Source organism: Thermobia domestica, chromosome 15 (genome assembly GCF_964235325.1).
Source record: "Thermobia domestica chromosome 15, izTheDome1.hap1.1, whole genome shotgun sequence".
Taxonomy (NCBI): domain Eukaryota; kingdom Metazoa; phylum Arthropoda; class Insecta; order Zygentoma; family Lepismatidae; genus Thermobia; species Thermobia domestica.
Window position 1 is genome coordinate 119,440,695 of NC_137468.1, and position 25,737 is coordinate 119,466,431.

Genomic DNA, 25,737 nt, shown 5'->3' on the forward strand with positions numbered 1-25,737 from the left:
AAAGGTAATAAAATGCCATAAAGTTAAACAATTGGTTCGATACCTGACAATAATGTGTCTTGAGTTGTACTTTATGACCGACAGGTGGCGGCGTGTTGTTGGAAGAACAACGAACGCGGCAGCGGCAATACCAAGATGACTGCCCCACTGTTCACATGCAGCGCGTTCGGTGATCCGGTTTTGGAGCAGTAAAGGTGTGAAACCAATTGAAATTCATCGCAGGATGACAGAAAAGTATGTCCCTTCAGCAAAATACAAGTGGTGTAGGAAGTTTAAAAGTTGCTTATCATCTGTGGAGGATGCTTCTCAGCTGGGAAAGACTCATCGCGTATAGCCCAGTAAATAAAGGACCAAAAAGGGTGTCGAGCTGAAATAATTTAGAAAAAGCTGAAAATTTCAGGATTTGTTTTTCATGTGATCTTAAATGAAATATCAAAAGTCCCCTAAAATCCCGTGTGCGCTTCATCCTCAAAATGGCGGCCAAAGATAGCGGCCGTGCGGAATGCGCATGTCTCGCGATTTTAGCTTGTCACTCAGACTATTTAAGATATGCCAATTCTGTAAAAGCACTTTTGTTCTAGAAGCTCTAATCTATAACTTTTCTTAATACTTCTTTCTCGTAAAGTTTGACACAAAGCAACCATTTTCCATTAAAGTATAAAGTGATACATTTTGAAAGTCCTGTTCTTGGATTGGTTGTAGAAAATCTCCAAAACCGTTAGGAATTCGCAAACAATGCTCTGAATAGTTTCGATTGAACATTTAATTAGCTTTGTTTTAAAAAAAGAATAATCTAAATCGGAATACAATTAGTCGAGGAATTCGATGTTTTTAATTAAAAGTAGTTGGATAAAAATCGCTATTATTCCAGCACTTAAAGTTTCGAAATTCATAGTTGTGCTGGATTTATGGCATTCATGCCTTGGATTCCAAACTGAAATTTCAAAACTGTCATAGAACCTATATGAATTTCATACCAAAATGGCGACCAAAGAGGACACTTGTCCGACATGTCCCCCCAAAAAAACTAACAGCTAGAAAAGGGATTATTATATTTTAATTCTGTAAAAAGCACTTTTATTATGAAAAATAAAAACCCTATTCTGTAAATTTTGTTAAGAGTAATATAATTCTAAGTACATTGAAAACAGTAGAGGCTCGTTGTTATGTAACCCGTGGTGCACACGGAATAACTAAGTTTCATTGTATATTCATAAGGATACCAAATGGTCAATTTGCATTGAGTCTACTTTTAGATACACAACCCAACTTACAGTTATGTACTGTGCCCCACTGATTACATACCAACGAGCCACCATTGTTGAAAATTAAGTATCCGTTTTTACATCTCATTTGAACTTCTTGTGCAGTAGATTCTTCCTTGTAAATAGTCAAAAAGGGAGTAAAAAGTTTAAAAAATATATGTATTACACCTACCTTCTTTAATACATGAAAATTTCATGGTCTTCAGAGTCGTCAGGAATTAACATAGTTGAACAAATATTTCCCCTACAATTGAAAGAAAGTTTGGAACAAGTCAGTCCTGCCTTTCTATATTCACATTTGCTGTCACAGTCTTTCTGAGTTCTGATCTTACATGGGCAAGATACAAGGTTCAGCAGATTGTCAGAAGCAGCTTTTAAGTTTATTATACTGGAAGCAATTTACCTTCTATTAATTGCCACTGGAAACAATTTACCTTCTATTAATTGCCACCCCCATTTTGTTGGGTTCAAATCATTCCCCAATCATTGGTGCACTTGAAGGTAAACACATACACTGTGTTGACAGGCAGCAGCACTTGTAAGAGGGAAATTTGCCAAATTGAATTTTGAGGATAGTTTTGTAGTCATTATCCTGTTGTAGGCTTATATCGAAGTTCGTCTAAAGAAATTTGATTGTGTTCTCCATACAACCGCGTAACCAATTTTTCTCCTATTTTAATGACTATTTGGGGATCTAAATTGGGTTGGTGGAAAACTGTGACCGCTTTAGATAGTTCTTGCTACTTCTGAAGAATTTTGATGGCAGCCTTTGTTGAAAAAAACATGATGATGTGTTACACCCTGTGATAGCATGAAGACACCCTGTGAAAGATGTCCTTCAGTGACTCTAGTTTCCTTTGGATGTTGCCAATGTGGAAGCATTTCTGTTCAATTTTGTTTGTTTTCGCCCTCACAAAGTACATTGTAGTGTCTGGAATTGTTCGAGAATTAAGATGGCCAATAAGTCAGAGTCAGTTCCTACTACTACAGCAACAAAAGTGTTCTATTTACTTAGATTAATGGCTGTGCTGACAATCAGATCATCTGCATCTCCTTCAGCTTCGTACACTGTAATGCTTGAAGAGTTAAAGTGGGTTCTGAAGAAATCAATCAAACGTCTTTTATTTTCAGAGTTCAGTAAAAAGGGTGCTTGCTCAGTAGTTACTTTAGTATTTTCATCAAATGCGATTGTAGAGACATCTTTGACATTGCTCTTCTCTGTCGTTCAACATTTTTGGTGTTCATCAAAAACTGCAGCTCTGCACGGTGAAATGTGTTTCTGTATATATTGTACATATTTTTCGGAAGTATTTGCATATGTGTTAATATCGGACAAACAACCGCATGAAGTAAGAAACCACCGTCTACATCGTAACTCAATTCTGATAGAGTTTTCATACAGGGTTCTATAGGTCCTACAACGTTCACAAGTACAGATTTTCTAGTTTTTCTAATTGAAATTTCATCAAACAAGGAGGAAGAATAAGGTGCTAGTTCATATTTTAAAAAATCATGCATCTATTCATATGATTGCAATACCGCAGCAATTCGGCTGAACAACTAAAGTGAGTTGATGCTAACAGCTTTCTTCCTAATATTAATTGTATTGCTTGTAGCAGACACACAACCTTCTCTTTTCTTTTTAGAACTACGCTACCAAAGGTTTTACCTATCATTTGAGATAGTGATTTTGACCCTATCTCTTTCCCCCCTTTCACAGTTAACTTTCTTACCAGTTACTAGGCCAGTTGCAATGTTGACTAGAAGGTCTTTTTGATAGAACTGTTCAAACGGGTTGTGAAGACTAAGCCAATCAGAAAGTTTTCTGATGTCTTGATCATCTGTCTTCTGACCGAAGGTCTAGTTTCTATATGCTGTTCAGAGAATGACGACCATTTTTTACAGAAACTTTCTAAGGCTTCACTCACTTCCATTGTAATTGGAAAAGATAAGACCGAGCCAGCCAATATCCCGCCTCCGGAAGCTTTCATTGCCCTTATCAAACTCTGTTCAATTACCATATCTGTTGCACTTCCACTCCAAAAGCAATCCTTCCTTCGCACATCAAAGTATTTTTTAAGTTTTGTTGGTTTTAGTTTATTTCCCAATTCTTCCATCTGTTGCAGATAAAACTGTGTAGATTTTGCGTAGTTCAAATGTTCTGCTGCGTAAAAGTTTGGAATCATGCATTTCGTCGTATAAATATGAAAGTCCAGTCTCCAGGACGCTCCGCTCGAATATAAAGTATTATCAATCTTACTTGTTCCAAACTTTGAAGCCACAGTTCAGCTTTGACTCGGCTAGATAGGTCATAAGTATTTTAATGTCTGGATTATCCTTTAAGTCGTTTACGGTTTTTGTACCTATGATCAACTCATCGATACTTAAACATATATTACTCTCTTCAAGGTCCCTAACTAAACTGCAAATCTGTTGATGGTGCTATATAAGTCAAAAAGTGCTTAGTGCTCTCAGTGCTCTTGCATATGTAGTTCCATTTAACATGTGTACCACAGTATTTTGCGCATACAACAAACTCTAAAGCTCTTCAATTAAAGTACCAGATAATATGTCCAACGACACCTAAGTATGACATTAGAGGGTGATATCCTTCCAGTCTGACAACTACTTTAGCTAAATCACTATCTTGTTGAGCAGATGTTTTATTTTCACTGTCTTCCAATGCAGAAGCTGTTCAAAAGTAACGATACAAGAATCCTATCCCGCCTTTTTGCTTTCGTCACAAGTAAATAGAAAGGAAGTGTAAATTGTACAGAAATTTGATGATTTCCAGTTGAGAAGAGGACCTGCAGTTATGCTTCTCATTTCAAACTGCCGATGGTCATAGTGATAGTGTGCATGAAACCATTCCACCGTCTTAGGTGAATATTTTATGAGATGCATGAGAAGTCAAACTTCATCTGTGAAAATTAGCATATCGGAGATTTTGTACTATCATATTTTCTGCCGGTATCAAACTCTTTATTTCAATATTTAAAAGTTAATTGTTTGTTGGTTTGTTATAAAATTTAATATACCTTCTAGCAAGAGCGGATACATAACTGCTGAAGACAGTGCAGCACGTTCTATACGTAAATCTTGTCTACCCTTTTTAGGTGTGCATATTTTAATCCCACCCATACTGTGGAAAGTACCGTGACCATCTAATGTTCTCGCTGCATTATTATCAAAAACAAACTGAATCAAATTTTGAGAATGATCGGTTTGGATTGGAATAATAGAACACATTCTAGAATATTCATATCTTCTTACTTCGGCGTAGCTGACTGATATTCCAAAACTATGCAAATATATCTATCTATGTATTGACGAAATCCATAGTATCGCAAACAGTAAACTCCAATTGCTAGATGGATTGGTGATATAAACGTACGGGCCGACACATTGAAATAATTGAATGGAAGATCAAGATATGCATCCGAGATAACATATTTGAATCACCTTTCTTACTTCTAGTTACATTTTCAACAAAAAATTTTAATGATTGTGGATCCTCGGGATTAACCTTTTCCAATGAAGGAATTGCTTCTTTCTAGGTAGACGCGATACGAATGCATTGTTGATTCTTCTATTTTTAGACATGATCTGCTTTTCTTTTCTTGTTTGCTTCATTCTTTGAGATAAGAAGGCAGGGGTTTGCTGTTTACTTTCATACCACTGTGAACCGCATTAGCTTAAAATTTATGTATGTTTACAACATAATAATATATAGACTACCAGCTGTTACGCCAATAATGTTAATGGTGTCTACTGAATATATATATATATATATATATATATATATATATATATATATATATATATATATATATATATATATATATATAGATATAGATATATTATTTCTGCTACTAAAAAGAAAAAAAGGAGATTTAAAGGAACACAGTATGGACAATTGGGTAACAAGAAAGCAGCTCTGTCCACTTATATTTTTCGAAAACGTCGAATTTCTCGACTAATTGTATTCCGAATTAGATGATTCTTTTTTTTTAAAACAAAGCTAATTAAATGTTCAATCGAAACTATTCCGAGCATTGTTTGCGAATTCCTAACGGTTTTGGAGATTTTCTACAGCCAATCTAAGAACAGGACTTTCAAAATGCATCACTTTACACTGTAATGGAAAATGGTTGCTTTGTGTCAAACTTTACGAGAAAGAAGTATTAAGAAAAGTTATAGATTAGAGCTTCTAGAACAAAAGTGCTTTTACAGAATTGGAATATCTTAAATAGTCTCAGAGTTACAAGCTAAAATTGGGAGACATGCGCATTTCGGACGGCCGCTATCTTTGGCCGCCATTTTGAGGATGAAGCGCACACGGGATTTTAGGGGACTTTTGATATTTCATTTAAGATCACATGAAAAACAAATCCTGAAATTTTCAGCTTTTCTAAATTATTTCAGCTCGCGGTCCTTTATTTACTGGGCTAGTAGTGACCTACAGAAACATTGCGTTCGGTGAAGACCTTGTAAAGGAAACCTGGCGTATTATGCTCAAATAAATCGCCACAATTATGAATATTAGCTTTGGTTCAGCTGAACACATTGTGCAATGTTCTGCATTTCAATAAGGGGTCTGTAAGATGGTTCCCACGTCAGTTGATTGCTGAATTGAAAGATGGTCGCGTCGATGAATGTGCAAAACTTTTGCGTCGTCCCAACACCGGAGGTGATGAATTTCTGGACAGGATTGTTACAGGCGATGAGACCTGGGTTCACTGTCGTCAACCAGAAACTAAAAGCGGAGCAAGAAATGGCGGCATAGAACTTCGCCGAAACCAAGAAATTCCGCACTGAACCATCAGAAGGAAAGGTTATATGCACTCTCTTCTCGAATGCAAAAAGAGTAACTTTGGAACAGTAGGAGGAAAAAAGAAATGATAGTAACCACTGCCTCGTATTTAAACCTGCTGAAAAATCAACTTTGTCCTCCAATTAGGCATAAACGACGATGACTTCTAGCCTCAGGTATCCCCCTACTGCATGACAACGCCCGACCGCACATTGCCCGTTTGACCATTGAGACTATCGATTACATAAAATTTGAGTGTCTCATTCATCCACACTATTCACCAGACCTTGCACACAGTGACTTCCATGTATTTGGCCACACAAAGAAGCGATAGGAGGAAAGCATTTTAATAGTAATGAAGAGGTGAAAAATGCGGTGTACGAGTAAATAATTCTTAAAACGCGGTACTCATGCACTTCCGAAGTGGTGGAATACTTGCATTCAACGTCAAGGAAAATACGTTAAAAAATAAGAGGTAAAATTTTTTTCTCATTGTTAATTCTAAAGTGTATTGTACTTTTAAAGTCTTCATTTGATCCTCCCTCGTATTAATTAATTTATTATATTCTAGAATCGGAATTGATTATTTCAATGTGAATTTTCACTATTTTGGTTGATTTTAATTTAAAACAATAGCATGGTGCAGGGCCATACTGGCCAGGCGGGAAACCGGAAAATTTCCCGGTGGACCCTGGACGGTGAATTTATTAATGGGCCCTCTGTCTTGTGTCGCAAGTAGCAGGATATGTACAAAAAAAAGGCACACGTCACGCACTCCTCGCATATGAGAGTAAACGAAACGGAGGACGATTACCGGCAATGCAAATCAGCTAATCCCAGACTAGTGTTGCTAGCCCATAATGCTGCAAAAACAATCTTTCACATTTTTTGTAATTCAACACTTGAAAGGTTCCTTATTTCCCACTCTGCTTTATAAGTTTGCTAATATTGAAATATTCAACTAAATTAAATCTTAAATGATACCATAACTTGAAATATTTTACAGCACCTTGTTTTTCGTTTAGGAAATATACAGGGCCGGATTATGATCATTGGGGTCCCTGGAGTGGGAAAATACAAGGGGGGCTCCATCAAAAACGTCTATGATGGGTCCTCTCTCAGCATGTTCAAAAGGGTCCATGAATTATATACGAGTGACTCGTGTCATATTTTTTAAACTTGATGGTGAAAATGTTTTCAGTAATCTTTAAAATTTTGAGGGCCCCCTTGGTTACGTAGTCCTGAATCAAAAAATAAAAACTCGATCGGAGTGACACTCCCGGACTCCCTTTTATTGTCAGGTGAGGGGGCAGTACGTACATTTGAGTGGGCCCTCTAAAAAAGTATCTTCCCGGTGGGCCCCTGGTTTGCAGTACGGCCCTGGCATGGGGAATAAACAAATATATGTTTCTTTCTTTTATATATGCAATATAATTACTGACAAGGACAGCTATTCAACTCCTCGGCGAGTATCGCGTTGAAACTTGCACAACTGGAAGAACACATTGAAAGATGAAAATGTGCTTACTCTTACGATTCGAAACGTCGTCGAATTTGAAGTAGAATGATTGTACCACCATAGCCCCTAAAAGTTATGCGCTCTGGTCATACACGCCAGAATGTGATAAACTGGAACCTACTTTCTCACGAAGACAAATATTGCAAACTCAAGATGATAATAGTCGGTGGTGATTGGGATCCCTAGTACGTCATTGATGCGAATCGATGTCAAATGGAACACGATACACGATCTTAAGTTCCAAACGAACACGTTTACCCGGTGGAGAAAAGGGACACGCTGAAACCACAACTCAAAAATAGCTTTCTATGATTATTATTATTGTTATTAGTATGACTATTATTATTATTATTATTATTATTATTATTATTATTATTATTATTATTATTATTATTATTATTAGTAGTAGTAGTAGTAGTAGTAGTAGTAGTAGTAGTAGTAGTAGTATTAGAAGTAGTAGTAGTAGTAGTAATAGTAGCAGTATAATTAGTATTATTAATATGAGCAGCATGATTAGTATAAATAATAATAATGAGAAGAAGAAGACAACAAATGCATTGTTGGGCCCGTAAAGCAACCAAGGTTTTCGGCCTGTCTTGAGTATCCGATAGCACAGCTATGCAGATTTTAGAATCCACAAACAACCATACCCCAGTCGGGATTCGAATTCGGAGCCCTTGAATCGCTGGCTTAACGCTTCAACCCACAGGAATATGAGGTCTGCAAGAAGAAGAAATAGAATAGGACAGGGTTTATCAACCTGGGGGTCGCGAAGATAAGCGAAAGAGAGAAATATAATTAGAATCTAATACCGGAAATATTTTTAAATAATTATTATTTTGAATTTTGTTCGGATAATTTTTTTTACATATTTGTATACATACTGTCAAGGAAAAAAAAATGGTCTACTAAACATTTTCAACAGGTGCATAGTTGGTTAAAAGTGAACATAAATTAAAGAGGTACGATATGAAACTAATAAGAACTGCATATTGAAATACAAGACGAATGCAGACAGCGTGGTTCGGAAGACAGAGAGACTTGGCTGGTTTCCAAGTGAGAATTCAGTTCCTCCTTCCGGGATAATTTTCATCTTTTTTGTTTAGAAATAACATCGCTAAATTTAATCCCTTGTGTCTGATGCTGGAGAAAATCACTTTCAAGGGTTTCAAGATTCTCTTCCTGTGTCTCTGGCGGGGCCTTCCTATCCTCAACTGGTGATGGGTTGGGTTCAACCTCCATGGTGTGTGAGGTGATATGCTGCTCAACTCGTATGCCGGAGGCCTCCGATGAAGTCGATAAAGACACTCGTTTACTTGGAAGTTGGGTATCTTCCTTCGCTTTCTCAATGGACTATATTGTAAGTGCAGGGACCTCATTTGGGTCTTGTACCGAGGGTCGATGCTCAACAGACCAAGGGTCGATGCATCTTCTTGGTCACCAGATTGCGTAGAAATGGCCGGGGGGCTAATTTGTAGGATGTCATAGGAGTCACTTTTCCGAGTTCTGTCATGCGAGGAATTGACGGGGAAGTGGTCGTGTTGACACTCACTTCCCCCGGGGTTGAGCCCCCCGTTTCATTCCACAGTTCGCTACTGTGTGCATAGAGCTGTGGCAGCGAAACCATGTAATCTGTTGTCCACTATATGATACACCTACTTTATAACCATGGACTAGAAGTCGGGATGACACATGAGATGTCAGTTTAATGTGTACATGGCGAGTTCTAGTTTTGATTCCAGGAGGATAAGGAGGGGCCCATTTCTGATCTTCAATTTTAATCACTGAACCGTATGCACTAAGAGCCTCACTCAATAAGTTATTCGGTGCCTCGATAGGCAACTCAAACACACGAAGGAGGGTAGTCAAACCTACGGCGGAAATGATTCTGGCTAAACTCACTTCCTTATTGGAATGAGTGAATGGGACCTCACTAGGCGCCTGAGCTGCAAAGTCATCGTATTCTTGTTGCGTTTTGAATTTTAGAAAAATACAAAAAAAAAATCACTATTTAACTGCATGGCACCGATGTGATCAAAAATACCTTGGAAAATGGAGTTCATCCAGTGGTAGATTTCCAGTGGGACTGGTCGAACTGCACGAAACTTCTTGTCAAATTCCAGTTTAAATTGAAGATTTTTAATATTCCATTTTCACGTTTACACTAATACACCGACACTACGCCTAAACGGCAGTAATTTAGAGTACGGAGTAAAACTCCTAATTCAGTAGAATTGCTTCGATATAGAGATGAAAGCAACGAAATACATCTAACGTATATATAGTCCACTATACAATAGGCTATAGTACACGTCTAAGCACCAGAACACCCGTGTTGTCGCGACGGCAGCTTGATGCGAACTGCTGAACCACGATTACTATGCATCAATTGATTCTTCTTTTGTTTGTTTACAAGTATAATATACGCGTCGTATTTGATTCAAAATAAAGGAATTTTGAATTTTGTATTTTGAAAAAATCTGTAATGTTGATAATTTACTGAATAAAGTGATATAATGTCCTTCGAGTTCTCAATTACATATTCCTGTGTTTTGCAAATCAACCTATTAACAAGCTACTGTTTTGAGCGAACAGAAAAGGCTCTTTATTTAGTCGATCCGGAAGAAGTAACGTTTTATATGAGTGGTTAGCATTGTAGTTTCGTATTCCGATTCTGGCCTTCGCCGTTTACAATTTTAAAATGTTTCATTACAAGGCTGAACTCCAGTTGGATGCTGCTAAATAAAAGATAATCTCCAGTGGAGAAATTTAGTGATGATGCAATCCTGAAAATAAAGAAAGAAAAATGAATGGAGAAAACGAGTTACAGAGTTAATAGTATTAATGGTTCTATATTTGATTTAACCTTTAATTTCGTGCATTTTTAAATTGTTGTTTATTGACTCTATATTCTCTACTTTTGTCTTTCTGTCTCAATATGTAAATTTGCACAAATATTAAACAAATCACGAACCCTCAATTATATTTGCAACCTAAGGGGGAATACGCTTAGTATTGATAAGCTCTCCAACTTGCTTAAGTGTTATCAAATTAGTGTTATTTTGCATTTTTAATATTTACAAATAAATTACTGCATAACAATATTTAGTATTTTCAAAAGACATTTAACGAATAATGAAATCAGACAAGTTCTTCTCTCGAAGTAACATTACGTAGCAATCAGTGGCGCCGGAACCTAGGAGCTCAGGTTCTGTTAGATCCCCAAAATTTTCATTATGGGCTGGATTCTTCCCGTGAATATCAATTCATACTTTAATTGATTTGCAGGTAGGACTACTGTTAATAGTTTCAAAACTCAGCTCAAGGCTTTGTGTTTACTTTTAAAAAAATAAACTAATACATATACCGCATAATCTATCCGTATATTATCTGATACGCATATATGTGTAATCATTTGCAGTAAGTTAACTTATTTATATAATCCCTCATTTCAGTTAACTATAAGATTATTTAAGTCTCATCGGCGCCTCTGGTGTCCGTATATTTTTTCTGGTACTGTGCTGTGTACTGTGAGTACAAGTATCCAAAAATTTCCTTTTGTCATTTCGTCAGCCAGCGTTTTGCCTCACTCCTGCACGAAAACACTCTTTACGATTTGTTATTTTAACCATTGGGGGCAACTTCATGCTGCTGTTCTAGCTGCTCTACCAGGCGTAATTAATCTTGGAAGGGGCGTTAGTTGGGTTGCCTAACTCACGTATTTTGTACCTCAAGAATTTATGTGGTCTACTGTAGATCACATGAACGAAGCCATCGAAAGTGTTCGCTAGCACGAGTACATATTTTGTGTACCGAAAAGATGTGTAGCGTTGCAATCTTTGTAAAAAAAAAAAAAAAAAAAAAAAAACTTTGAGTTTTACGTCCGACGTTTATGCCGGTAAGGCTAAAGGAGACGGTGATGATGAGTAATGGAGATAGTGGGAGAAAACGGGAGAACCCCGAGAAAACCCATGCACGCGGTGTTTGTACACCACAAGGTTCACTTGGCGGAGGCTGGGATGGAACCCGGGACGCCAAGCACCAGAGATGAACACTCTACCACTGAGCCACCGTCCTTCTATCGAATGTGCTGTCAGTCAAAACATATTAGGAACATCTGGAATATCTAGCCACATATTCGTTCTTGATTGTCTAAGTATCAGTTCCAGCCAGTGTTCTAAGCAGTTTCAGCTGATGCATGGAATTATTTACCAAAACATACCCTGCATTTTTAATTAGAAGAAAACAAGAATATTAGTAGATAGAACGTGGAATCTATGAAGTGGTCAAATGGCGACTTCAATCGGTGGAAGATACTGCTTTATACTTTGTGTCCAGGGCAGCTTTCGTTGTAATTTGGCGCATAAAGCAAACGACCGAACTATTGCAAAATTTTTGACTTACCTTTGTAATATAATATATATAATAAATATGAAACTAAAGAAAATATTTCCTACTTTCTTGCTATTTGAAATTACCATGTTCATAAATACATTAATGGAGTGGGTTAAGATCATCAAACACATCTATATAGCTACTGTTTATCCTTGTATAACTAGTTTCATACTATTTCACTGTGCTGTTTGTCCACATGTTTTCCTTTAAAGCATATAAGATGAAAATGAAGTATAATGTATTGACCCCTGGTTCGAAGAATAGTATGTATATACTACAGAACAATTTAGATGAACTGGTAGAACGGGTGGAATAGGAAAATCCGATAGCAAAGAATCAAACTTACATGGTATGGGATACAAAATGGGACTCGTCGTAGCTGAAGTGAATTCCCCTTCACCACCCTTCAAGTACATTTACTGAAGTATAAAAATGATATACTGAATTATATATATATATATATATATATATATATATATATATATATATATATATATATATATATATATATATATATATATATATATATATATATATATATATATATTTACAGAAACTGAATTTTTCAGGGTGCCAGAAGAGAAACAGTCCATGTTTCTTCCGGAGATAGTAGAAGAAGATGACGACAATCTGTTTCCGAAACCTCCACCAACACCCAAGGCATCTCTCTTAAATTTACTTGCAGGTAAACTATTAGTATTGTTACGAACAAAATACTCTTATAATTTAGTTGAGGCTTCTCTTCCTAAAGTTGTGGCTTTTGATGGAGGAATTAATCTATTAAAACATTTTCCTAGAATAAATTTAGATTTCTAAAATTTTTGTGTTTATCTGGGTCAGATACAGAACTTTCTTGGGCACGGGACACAGATCTGTGATAACTTGCGGATTCTTTTCTCTCTCTCCTTCTCTTTGTTTATACATGCATGTTATATCTATTGTTTTCTTCTATGAATTTCGTGAATATACAGTTTTGGAAAGTACTACAGATTTAGAATTAAAAATATATATATATATATATATTTAACAAATGAAGATAAAACTACGCCGAAACTAATTCATTGTCCTTCGTTATGAACTGAAAACTAAAAAAAAGAAAAAGAAAAAGCTTTCGATATTAATGTTATATTAGATATTAAAATAGCCTAAAATCGGACGCCTTAGCTTGTTATTAGTACGCCCCACATTGTGTAGATTTATAGGCCTCTGACTTACAGTAAATTTATTATAAAGTTTAATATTAATAACGGAAAGCTTCATTGTTAATTTCTAGTTCGGAACAAAGGGCGAACAATTATTTTCACCGTAGTGATTTTTTTTTCATAAGACGTTTTTCTATTTTCTTCTTTTCAATGTGTAGAATGGACTGTGAAGTACCTAATAAAAGAGAATAATAATCGCCTATGGAACATGAATGGCTATGAACTGTTTCTTCTCAGTTTTTTCATTTGTTCTTCCATAAAATCTTGTATTCAGAATTCGAAGCAAAATTTTTACTTCATGAAATATGAGACTAATATTCAGCGTTGCCAGATCTAGCATAATGATGCTAGATCTAGCATAATTTGCATGTCTTTAGCATCTAGCATCTTGGTTTTAGCATTATACCCAAATCTAGCATAATTTCAGCAAGTTTATCAAAAAGCCGTAAAACCTGGAGATGAGAAAGAAGTTGGTCGCGGCAAGGAAAAGAACGGCAGAAATGTACCCTCTCCCATTGATTCATACAGTCAGTAAACCATACAGACAGTCGTATTTTCCGAAGTAGGTTAGAAACGGCTTTGGGTTTTTTGCTTTTTGTGGCTCCAACCAGGGTTTTCTAATCCTTTAACTGCGAGGCATGGGCGGAGCTATGGGGGCCATTCTCCCCCCAACTTTTTGACAACTTCACTATCTTTATGTCTGACTTCATGATGATCTTTATTCCTGAAATGAAAGGTCCGAGACCGTCCAAAAATTTGCCCCCCAGCAGACAATTCCCAACTCCGCTTATGCTGCGAGGTAATTTTCTTTCAAATATGTAAACAAGCATTTTGCATTTATTTATACGATATATACGCCATTGAGTCTGGCAACGACTGCACTAGTTTAGTTGAGTTACTGCTTTGGTGCGTGAAGTATTGAGTTCTATCCACGCATTCTTGCGCTTTTAAATTACGTTATCGTATCTTAGCTTCGTTTTTTTAGCTCCTGAATTAGTAATTATGAGGATCTAGCATAATTTGACCGAATCTAGCATAATTTCGATAAGGTTTTGGAATAATTCCGAGCTGTGAGTCTGGCAACGCTGCTAATATTTCTATAATTCTCACATCTCTTCGAGTTCGATTTCGTAGCCATAGGTATTATGATTGTCTTCAGGGAGTATTTTGACTAGTCTCCTGTTTCACATATTTCTTTGCACATCAACACTCTTTTACCAGTATATTTAGTTTGAATTAATTTCCAAAATCTTATTTCGTAAGCTTTATTTTACTCTAAATCTTTCGATTTAATAGGTCTTAAAACATTAATATAATTTCTCTTGTATAAATACGAAGCCATTTCTTATTTATTATATAGAAAATCTCCAAATAACTTATTCATTTTCATTAAAACAAAACTCAACAGTAGAATAAATGTCTTTTAGTCCAGTTTTTATTAACTCTACATCCATCTTTAACTACTTGGTAAATTTAGCTACTTTAAAATTTTCACATTCAGCTAAAATACTCCTACCGAACTTGTTCCTTCCATCCTTACAATCTCATATTTTGTATCTAACTCTCTGACGACAATAACTGGCAGTGGCGTATTTAGGGGGACTTCCGGGCTTAAATCACGAAATCTTACTTACTATAATAAAGTATATGAAATATCTTGCAGAATTTTCACATCTTCAGGCAAAGTCTCCCACCCCCGAAAGTTAGCAAAGCCCCCCGAAACAAAATCGTAAATACGCCACTGGTCGTGGTAAACAAACGGGAACAATCAGCCGCTACAATTATCAGCTTACTGCTACCAAATGTCTCGCCGACTGCAGTGTTCCTGGATTATAATCGTTAAACAAATGATCGTTATTTTCATTATAACAAAATATGGATATAATCGTTATTTTTTGCTGAACTTGTAACGTAGGTGAGAACAAGTTCATCACTGCAGTGAATATTATTTAAAATGTTTAAAGTTTTAATGGCATGACAAATACAAAATGCAGAGGATGCATCAAAGGGATTGGTATTTCATTACCAATATAAGATGATACGATAGCCTTTGCTGATCATTGTTGGAACATTTCCTACAGTGGCATAGTTGATTTGTAATAAATAATAACATGAACTACTATAGATATAGGTGAATAAATGCACAAAAGCAAAGTGTATCGCATTGTCAATACTACAACAATAAATCGTTAATTCTGTTAAACTAAATCGATTGCGCAACCTCTAAATTATGAGCTATTGATTTGAATTTTTCATGTATTATTTAAATATTTATTTGTAAAGAACAAATTTAAGGGTGCCACGGTAAAATTTCAACTTTTCGAAATTTTGGACCACCGTAGTGTACATTCTTAAAGAATCTAGGAACTTATTAATGTGTTCACAATTATTAATGTGTTCAAAAGAATGTAAAAGTTTTTTCCCGGAATTTGATGTAACTACTCAGTTTAATTTTAGACAATTTGATTTTGTAAGTGTACATTTTCAAACTGATAGAAAAGATAGAATAAAGAACCTAATACATATGATATTATAAAGCGAAAAATATTTATCTTAAGAATGGCTGAAATGAGTTTCCGAAAGAAAATAGAAATTTAGATATTGATAAGAATGATTATTTTAGATGTATGAAGGTTATATTATATTGAAGAGAATAACATGTAGCAATACAGAAATGAACTATGATCCAAGTGAATTCACTAAAAATACCAGAATGTATGTGAATAACCGTAGCAAGAAAAATAATTTATCAGTGAATGAGAGAACAAATATAAAAATTGTAGTATATTTTTCAGAAGCTGTAGCTGATAATACAACTTGTTATGCGATTATAATTGGTGAAAACAACTTTTCTTATGATCCTAAGAATGAGAAAGTAGTGGAACAGTTATAAGTAAGTTATATTGTAATGTGTTTATACACAGAGAAAAATCCGTTCTCCGGACAGCAGTATATTATACAAATATAAGGTATCCTCTTGCTTACTATATAAATCAGTACGGAGCATACGTTATTCGTATGCTACATAGGCACTGCCCTTAGATGTTACATCATGCCGTTGCAGGATGTCTGACATCTAACAGTTTTCCGTATACCACATGCATATACTTATGTTACCTTCGTCAGCTATATGTTATATACGTCCATTTGTATGTGAGATCCTGACCGCCTACATTGTTTCAAACGGAAAGTATGTATAGATGGAACACTTATACAGAAAGTATTATAAAACGTGCGTTTTCAGTTATGCGTCTGCTGTACGTTAAGTCCAAAAACTACAGGAATTACGCATGTAACCTATCTTTTTAAGTACACCACCTACAATTTTTTTCTCAGTGTATGTATTGACTTATGAATTGGTAAACATAAATTTGTATTTAATGATTTTCTATATAATAAAAGATGACAAGTCATATTGATTTTTAAATAAACTTGCAAACTTAGAAACCAGTTATCAGTGGCGTATTTACGATTTTGTTTCGGTGTGGCTTTGCTAACTTTCGGGGAGACTTTGCCTGAAGATGTGAAAATGCTGCAAGATATTTCATATACTTTATTATAGTAAGATTTCGGGGGCCTTAAGCCCGGAAGGCCCCCCTAAATACGCAACTCACCACAACAAAAGCTAGAAATGTTGTGGTGCAGTGTTGACTTGGACTGTGGTATATGATAGTGAGTTTTTGATAAAGTTGATATATGCTTCGTTATTATCATGGTGATGGCATTTCGGTAGGAGGTAGAATGATTAGATGTATAAGATTTGCAGACGATATGGCGCTTGTTGCAGAATCTGAAAAGAAAATCAATAAAATGTTAGAAAAAATGAGAAAGGGCTTTGAAGAATATGGGATAAAAATAAATGTTAGAAAGACAAAAGCCATGGTGATCGGAACGAAGGGGTCTGTGTCAAATATAAAAGTAGGAGAGGAGAACATAGAACAAGTGAATAGTTTTCGATACCTGGGTAGTATTCTTAGTAATGACATGAAATGCGAACGTGAAATAAAAGCAAGGATAGGAATGGCGAAAGAAGCCTTTAAAAGAAAGAAAAGTCTGTTTTGTGGGACCTTGAACAAAGAGTTGAGAAAAAGACTCATAAAATGCTTCGTGTGGAGTGTTGTACTGTATGGGGCGGAAACGTGGACATTACGTAAAGGTGACGAAAATCGACTGGAAGCCTTCTAAATGTGGGTGTGGAGAAGAATGGAAAGAATTAGTTGGGTCGAGCGGAAAACGAATGAGAGAGTGTTAGAAATGGTGGGTGAGAAAAGAACACTTTTAGATATTATTAGGAAAAGGAAGAGGAACTGGTTGGGACATTGCCTAAGAAGAGATTGTATCATGAGGGACGTCCTAGAGGGTATGGTGGCGGGAAAGAGAGGGAGGGGGCGAAGGAGACTACAATTAATGGATGATATTAAAACAGAAAGATCATACGCGAAGACGAAAAGGTTAGCGGGGGACCGGGGAGCATGGAAGCTTCTCAGCTGCGGCAAGTAACCTGCAAATAAAGGCAGAATACCTATGATGATGATGATGATGATTATCATGGTAGAACCCACTAGAAATAAGAATATACTTTACTTACTAGGGACAAATAAGGAAGCTCTGAGCGAAAGTAAACTCCCTTCGAATGACGATGTTTCGCGTATTTTTTCACCATCATCTAACCTTGAAAGAGCAATTGATGAAAGTGCTAGAGGTATTATACGAGAAACTGTATTACAACTTTGGGAAAGGGCTCGTATTCCAATTCGTGAGAAAAAGCATGTGATTGTGAAACTCGAAAAATTAAGGGCCCGCAGGCCCGTATCCAAGAGGGTGTAGGGGGCAGGCACCCCCTAAATTTTTACCGGCCCCCTAAAATGTTCACGGCAGGCTTGCAAATGAACAATAATATGATGGTTGAATCGCTCCCCCCTAACTTCTACCGGGCTCGCCCTACATTTTTGGGCTGGCTACCGGCCTGGGCCAATGTGCTAACTTAAAGGAAAGCAGGAACAGAAAATCTACTACACAGAAAGACAATGAAGCTAGATTTGTGGCAAGTTTAAGTAATATATTTGATATGCCGCATGCGGACGCTCTTAGAAAAATCAAAAATAAGGAAGACAAAGATTTTCTCATCACTCAGATAGAAGAAGTGCAGTGTGATTATACGGTGTCAGTGGACAGAACTTTTGCTCGAAAGGAAGCCAAGAAGGCAAACTAGAAGCAACGAAAACACGAATTGATGGAGGCAAGTACTGTTGTTAACACTGTCAGTAACGCAGTTACGCTATTTGTTTTGAAGGATAGTGACTGTAGCAGTAATTTTAGAATCAAGTAAAACCTAGATGACGAATACAAACCCTCGCAGCAGCATGTTCTGCCTAAGTTCTCAGACAAAACGAAAGCGGAAAACCCGGAAGAAAGTTCTTTTCCCGAACTTGCTTCTATGTTAAATAGATCGAAGTTAACTGACAAAGAAGCAACTTTCGTTATAGCAGCAACGGCCAAACGTTTGCGCCACAACCTGGACGAAGTTACCTTCAGTCGTTCATCCATCAAATGAGTTCTTGGAGGAAACCCGCCCTGTGGAGTGCGATTTGCGGCAGCACCCCCGTGAAGTTAGCGACCAAAAGTTTAATAAATCGATATTTTTTTAGAGTTCTGAGTAGCACTCAAAGAGTTCTAGAGTTCTTGCTAGGTTAGACCAATACTTCTGGGTAAATAAAGATTGTATAGCGATTTTAAAATTTTGGTGCTAACTTCACGCAACACCAAAAATCTTAAAATGTCTTAATTTTTTTAGAGTTCTGAGTAGTACTCAAAGAGTTCTAGAGTTCTTGCTAGGTTAGACCAATAGTTCTGTGTAAACAAAGATTTTATAGCGATTTTAAAATTTTGGTGCTAACTTCACGGAACACCAAAAATCTTAAAATGTCTTAATTTTTTTACAGTTCTGAGTAGTACTCAAAGAGTTCTAGAGTTCTTGCTAGGTTAGACCAATAGTTCTGGGTAAATAAAGATTTTATAGCGATTTTAAAATTTTGGTGCTAACTTCACGCAACACCAAAAATCTTAACATCTCTATATTTTTTCACAGTTCTGACTAGCACTCAAAGAGTTCTAGAGTTCTTGCTAGGTTAGACCAATAGTTCTGAATAAATAAACATTTTATAGCGATTTTAAAGTTTCGGTGCTAACCTCACGCAACACCAAATATCTTAAAATCTCTATATTTTTTTTAGAGTTCTGAGTAGCACTCAAAGAGTTCTACAGTTCTTGCTAGGTTAGACAAATAGTTCTGAATAAATAAACATTTTATAGCGATTTTAAAGTTTCGGTGCTAATTTCACGCAACACCAAAAATCTTAATATCTCTATAATTTTTTAGAGTTCTGAGTAGTACTCAAAGAGTTCTAGAGTTCTTGCTAGGTTAGACCAATAGTTCTGAATAAATAAAGATTTTATAGCGATTTTAAAGTTTCCGTGGTACTTTCACGCAACACCAACAATCTTAAAATCTCTATATTTTTTAGAGTTCTGAGTAGCACACAAAGAGTTCTAGAGTTCTTGCTAGGTTAGACCAATAGTTCTGGGTAAATAAACATTTTATAGCGATTTTAAAGTTTCAGTGCTAATTTCACGCAACACCAAAAATCTTAACATCTCTATAATTTTTGTGAGTTCTGAGTAGTACTCAAAGAGTTCCAGAGTTCTTGCTAGGTTAGATCAATAGTTCTGGGTAAATAAAGATTTTATAGCGATTTTAAAATTTTGGTTCTAACTTCACGCAACACCAAAAATCTTAACATCTCTATAATTTTTAGAGTTCAGAGTAGTACTCAAAGAGTTCTAGAGTTCTTGCTAGGTTAGACCAATAGTTCTGGGTAAATAAAGATTTTATAGCGATTTTAAAATTTTGGTGCTAACCTCACGCAACACCAAAAATCTTAAAATGTCTTAATTTTTTTAGTTCTAAGTAGTACTCAAAGAGTTCTAGAGTTCTTGCTAGGTTAGACCAACAGTTCTGGGTAAATAAAGATTTTATAGCGATTTGAAAATTTCGGTGCTAATTTCACGCAACACCAAAAATCTTAAAATTCCTTAATTTTTTTAGAGTTCTGAGTAGCACTCAAAGAGTTCTAGAGTTCTTGCTAGGTTAGACCAATAGTTCTGAATAAATAAACATTTTATAGCGATTTTAAAGTTTCGGTGCTAGCTTCACGCAACACCAAAAATCTTAGAATCTCTATATTTTTTAGAGTTCTGAGTAGCACTCAAAGAGTTCTAGAGTTCTTGCTAGGTTAGACCAATAGTTCTGGGTAAATAAACATTTTATAGCGACTTTAAAATTTTGGTGCTAACTTCACGCAACACCAAAAATCTTAAAATGTCTTAATTTTTTTAGAGTTCTGAGTAGTACTCAAAGAGTTCTACAGTTTTTGCTAGGTTAGACCAATAGTTCTGGGTAAATAAACATTTTATAGCGATTTTAAAATTTTGGTGCTAACTTCACGCAACACCAAAAATCTTAACATCTCTATAATTTTTTAGAGTTCTGAGTAGTACTCAAAGAGTTCTAGAGTTCTTGCTAGGTTAGACCAATAGTTCTGGGTAAATAAACATTTTATAGCGATTTAAAAATTTTGGTGATAACTTCACGCAACACCAAAAATCTTAATATCTCTATATTTTCTTTTAGAGTTCTGAGTAGTACTCAAAGAGTTCTAGAGTTCTTGCTAGGTTAGACCAATAGTTCTGGGTAAATAAAGATTTTATAGCGATTTTAAAATTTTGGTGCTAATTTCACGCAACACCAAAAATCTTAACATCTCTATAATTTTTTCGAGTTCTGAGTAGTACTCAAAGAGTTCTAGAGTTCTTGCTAGATTAGACCAATAGTTCTGGGTAAATAAAGATTTTATATCGACTTTAATGTTTCGGTGCAAACTTCACGAAACACCAAAAATCTTAAAATGTCTATATTTTTTAAAGTTCTGACTAGCACTCAAAGAGTTCTAGAGTTCTTGCTAGGTTAGACCAATAGTTCTGGGTAAATAAAGATTTTATAGCGATTTTGAAGTTTCGGTGCTAACTTCACGCAACACCAAAGATCTTAAAATCTCTATATTTTTTAGACTTCTGACTAGCACATAAAGAGTTCTAAAGTTGTTATTAGGTTAGACCAATAGTTCTGGGTAAATAAAGATTTTATAGCGATTTCAAAGTTTCGGTGCTAACTTCACGCAACACCAAAAATTTTACTTTTAGAGTTCTGAGTAGCATTCAAAGAGTTCTAGAGTTTTGCTAGGTTACAACAATCGTTCAGGGAAAATAAAGATTTTATAGGAATTTTAAAGTTTCGGTGCTAACTTCAAGAGAAACCAAAAATCATAAAATGTCTATATTTTTTAGAGTCCTGAGTAACACTCAAAAAGTTCAAGAGTTCCTGATAGATTAGACCACTATTTCTGAGTAAATAGAGATGTTGTACCAATTTCAAACTTTCGGTGCTAACTTCAGCTAAAAGCAAAAATTTTAAAATGTCAATATTTTTTAGAGTTCTGAGTAGCACTCAAAGAGTTCTAGAGTTTTGCTAGGTTAGAACAATAGTTCTTGGTGAATAAAGATTTTATAGCGATTTTAAAGTTGAGGAGCTATCTTCACGCAGAATCAAAAATTATAAAATGTCTATAATTTTTAGTTCTGAGTAGCACTCAAAGAGTTCTAGACTTCCAGCTAGGATAGACCAATAGTTATTTGTAAATAAAGATTTTATACCGATTTTAAAGTTTCGCTGCTAACTTCATTCAGGACCAAAATTCTTAAAATCTCTATATTTTTCTAGAGTTCTGAGTAGCACTTGAAGAATTCTACAGTTTCTCTTGAAAAGTTAGAACAATTCTCGCAAAATAAGGGAATAAATGGGAAATAAATGTTTCGTCATAATCTATTGATCACATATGCAATCGTTGGAAATCATTAACAAGTATATAACACGTACCTAATAAAATTCAAACAATGTTACCCAAAACATAGAAATCGACAGTTGCAGGTGCGAGAAGTTGGCAGGACTACTAACAGCTCAAATTCTGAAACTCGGTGCAGAATTTGAGTAGAATTTGAGCTCTCAGAAAAACCAACTCCCAAAATTTGAGCTTTCAATTTAAAGGCTGTAAGTCTATTTAAATGCTGGTCCTGCCAACTTCACGCTGTAACATAACCGAAAGCTCAAATTTTCAAACTCCGTCCAGATATTCAGTAGAATTCGATTTTTCAAAAAAAAACAACTCCCGGAATTGGAGCTTTCAATTTAAAGGGTCTAAGTCCACTTAAAATCTGCAATTTTGAACACATCGTACCAGGACATCAACAGCTCAAATTCTAAAACTCGGTGGAGATATTGAGTAGAATTTAAGCTCTAAAAAAAAAAACAACTCCCAGAATTTGAGCTATCAATTTAAAGGCTCTAAGTCCATTTGAAATGTGGTCCTGCCAACTTCACGCTGCAGGACCGCCGAAAGCTCAAGTTCTCAAACTCCGTCCAGATATTCACTAGAATTTGAGCTTTCAAAAAAACCAACTCCAGGAATTTGAGCTCTCAATTTAAGGAGTCTAAGTCCACTTAAAAGCTGCAATTTTGAACAGATCGTAGCAGGACACCAACAGCTCAAATTCTGAAACTCCGTGCAGATTTTGAGTAGAACTTGAGCTCTCAGAAAAACCAACTCCCAGAATTTGGACTTTCAATTTAAAGGCTGTAAGTCCATGTGAAAAGTGGGCCTGCCAACTTCACGCTGCAGGACCACCGAAAGCTCAACTTCTCAAACTAAGTCCAGATATTCAGTAGAATTTCAGCTTTCAAAAAAAAAAAAAAAAAAAAAAAAAAAAACAATTCCCGGAGTTTGAGTTTTCAATATAAAAGGTCTAAGTCCACTTCAAACTTTAACCACTAAGAGCTCAAATTCTGAAACTCGGTGCACAATTTGAGTAGAATTTGAGCTCTCAGGAAAACCAACTAACAAAATTTGAGCTTTCAATTTAAAGACTCTAAGTCCATTTGAAACGTGGTGCAGCCAACTTCACGCTGCAGGACCACCGAAAGCTCAACTTCTCAAACTCCGTCCAGATATCCATTAGAATTTGAGCATTCAAAAAATCGAACTCCCGGAATTTGAGCTTTCAATTTAGAGGGTCTATGTCCACTTCAAAACTGCGCCACTAACAGCTAAAACTCTGAAACTCGGTGCAGAATTTGAGTAGAGCTTTAGCTCTCAGAAAAACCTACTTCCAGAATTTGAGCTTTCAATTTAAAGGGTCTAAGTACACTTAAAAGCTGCAATTTTGAACACATCGTACCAGGACATCAACAGCTCAAATTCTGAAACTCGGTGCAGATATTGAATAGAATTTGAGCTCTAAGAAAAAACAACTCCCAGAATTTGAGCTTTCAATTTAAAGGCTCTAAGTCCATGTGAAATGTGGTCCTACCAACTTCACGCTGCAGGACCACCGAAAGCTCAAATTTTCAAACTCCATCCAGATATTCAGTAGAATTCGTGCTTTCAAAAAAAAAACAACTCCAGTAATTTGAGCTTTCAATTTAAAGGGTCTAAGTACACTTAAAAGCTGCAATTTTGAACACATCGTAGCAGGACACCAACAGTTCATATTTTGAAACTTCGTGCAGATATTGAATAGAATTTGAGCTCTCAGAAAAAAACAACTCCCAGAATTTGAGCTTTCAATTTAAAGGCCCTAAGTCCATGTGAAAGGTGGTCCTGCCAACTTCACGCTGCAGGACGACCGAAAGCTCAACTTCTCAAACTACGTCCAGATATTTAGTAGAATTTCAGCCTTCGAAAAAAAACAACTCCCGGAGTTTGAGCTTTCAATTTAAAAGGTCTAAGTCCACTTAAAACTTTAACCACTAAGAGCTCAAATTCTGAAACTCGGCGCACAATTTGAGTAGAATTTCATTTTACTCATTTAACATTTTAAACATGTAAACATTTTAAAATCGCTATAAAATGTTTATTTTCCCAGAACTATTGGTCTAATCTAGCAAGAACTCTAGAACTCTTTGAGTGCTACTCAGAACTCTAAAAAATTATAGAGATTTTAAGATTTTTGGTGTTGCTTGAAGTTAGCACCGAAACTTCAAAATCGCTATAAAATCTTTATTTACCCTCAACTATTGGTCTAACCTAGCAAGAACTCTAGAACTCTTTGATTGCTACTCAGAACTCTAAAAAAATATAGAGATTTTAAGATTTTTGGTGTTGCGTGAAATTAGCACCGAAACCTTAAAATCGCTATAAAATCTTTATTTACCCAGAACTATTGGTCTAACCTTGCAAGAACTCTAGAACTCTTTGAGTACTACTCAGAACTCTAAAAAAATTAAGACATTTTAAGATTTTTGGTGTTGCGTGAAGTTAGCATCGAAATTTTAAAATCGCTATAAAATCTTTATTTCCCCAGAACTATTGGTCTAACCAACAAGAACTCTTGAACTCTTTGAGTGCTACTCAGAACTCTAAAAAATATAGACCTTTTAAGATTTTTGGTGTTTCGTGAGGTTACCACCGAAACTTTAAAATCGGTATAAAATCTTTATTTACAAATAACTATTGGTCTAACCTAGCAAGAACTCTGGAACTCTTTGAGTGCTACTCAGAACTCTAAGAAAATACAGAGATTATAAGATTTTTGGTGTTGCGTGAAGTTTGCACCGAAACTTTAAAATCGCTATAAAATCTTTATTTACCCAGAACTATTGGTCTAACCTAGCAAGAACTCTTGAACTCTTTGAGTGCTACTCAGAACTCTAAAAAATATAGACATGTTAAGATTTTTGGTGTTTCGTGAGGTTACCACCGAAACTTTAAAATCGGTATAAAATGTTTATTTACCCAGAACTATTGGTCTAACCTAGCAAGAACTCTAGAACTCTTTGAGTGCTACTCAGAACTCTAAAAAATATAGAGATTTTAAGATTGTTGGTGTTGCGTGAAAGTACCACGGAAACTTTAAAATCGCTATAAAATCTTTATTTACCCAGAACTATTGGTCTAACCTAGCAAGAACTCTTGAACTCTTTGAGTACTACTCAGAACAGTAAAAAAATTATAGAGATATTAAGATTTTTGGTGTTGCGTGAAGTTAGCACCGAAACTTCAAAATCGCTATAAAATCATTATTTACCCAGAACTATTGGTCTAACCTAGCAAGAACTCTAGAACTCTTTGAGTACTACTCAGAACTCTAAAAGAAAATATAGAGATATTAAGATTTTTGGTGTTGCGTGAAGTTATCACCAAAATTTTTAAATCGCTATAAAATGTTTATTTACCCAGAACTATTGGTCTAACCTAGCAAGAACTCTAGAACTCTTTGAGTACTACTCAGAACTCTAAAAAATTATAGAGATGTTAAGATTTTTGGTGTTGCGTGAAGTTAGCACCAAAATTTTAAAATCGCTATAAAATGTTTATTTACCCAGAACTATTGGTCTAACCTAGCAAGAACTCTAGAACTCTTTGAGTGCTACTC

At 35.6% G+C, this 25,737-nt stretch overlaps 1 protein-coding gene across 1 annotated transcript in view; it reads left to right on the forward strand.

Annotated features, from left to right (window-relative positions):
- LOC145671217 (uncharacterized) overlaps positions 1 to 25,737 on the forward strand; it is a 682,733-nt gene that overhangs the window by 450,793 nt on the left and 206,203 nt on the right. Inside the window, exon 9 of the mRNA XM_081740095.1 lies at positions 12,562 to 12,677. Within this exon, the coding sequence (XP_081596221.1) occupies positions 12,562 to 12,677 (116 nt within the window). The remainder of the gene's footprint in view (positions 1 to 12,561; positions 12,678 to 25,737) is intronic.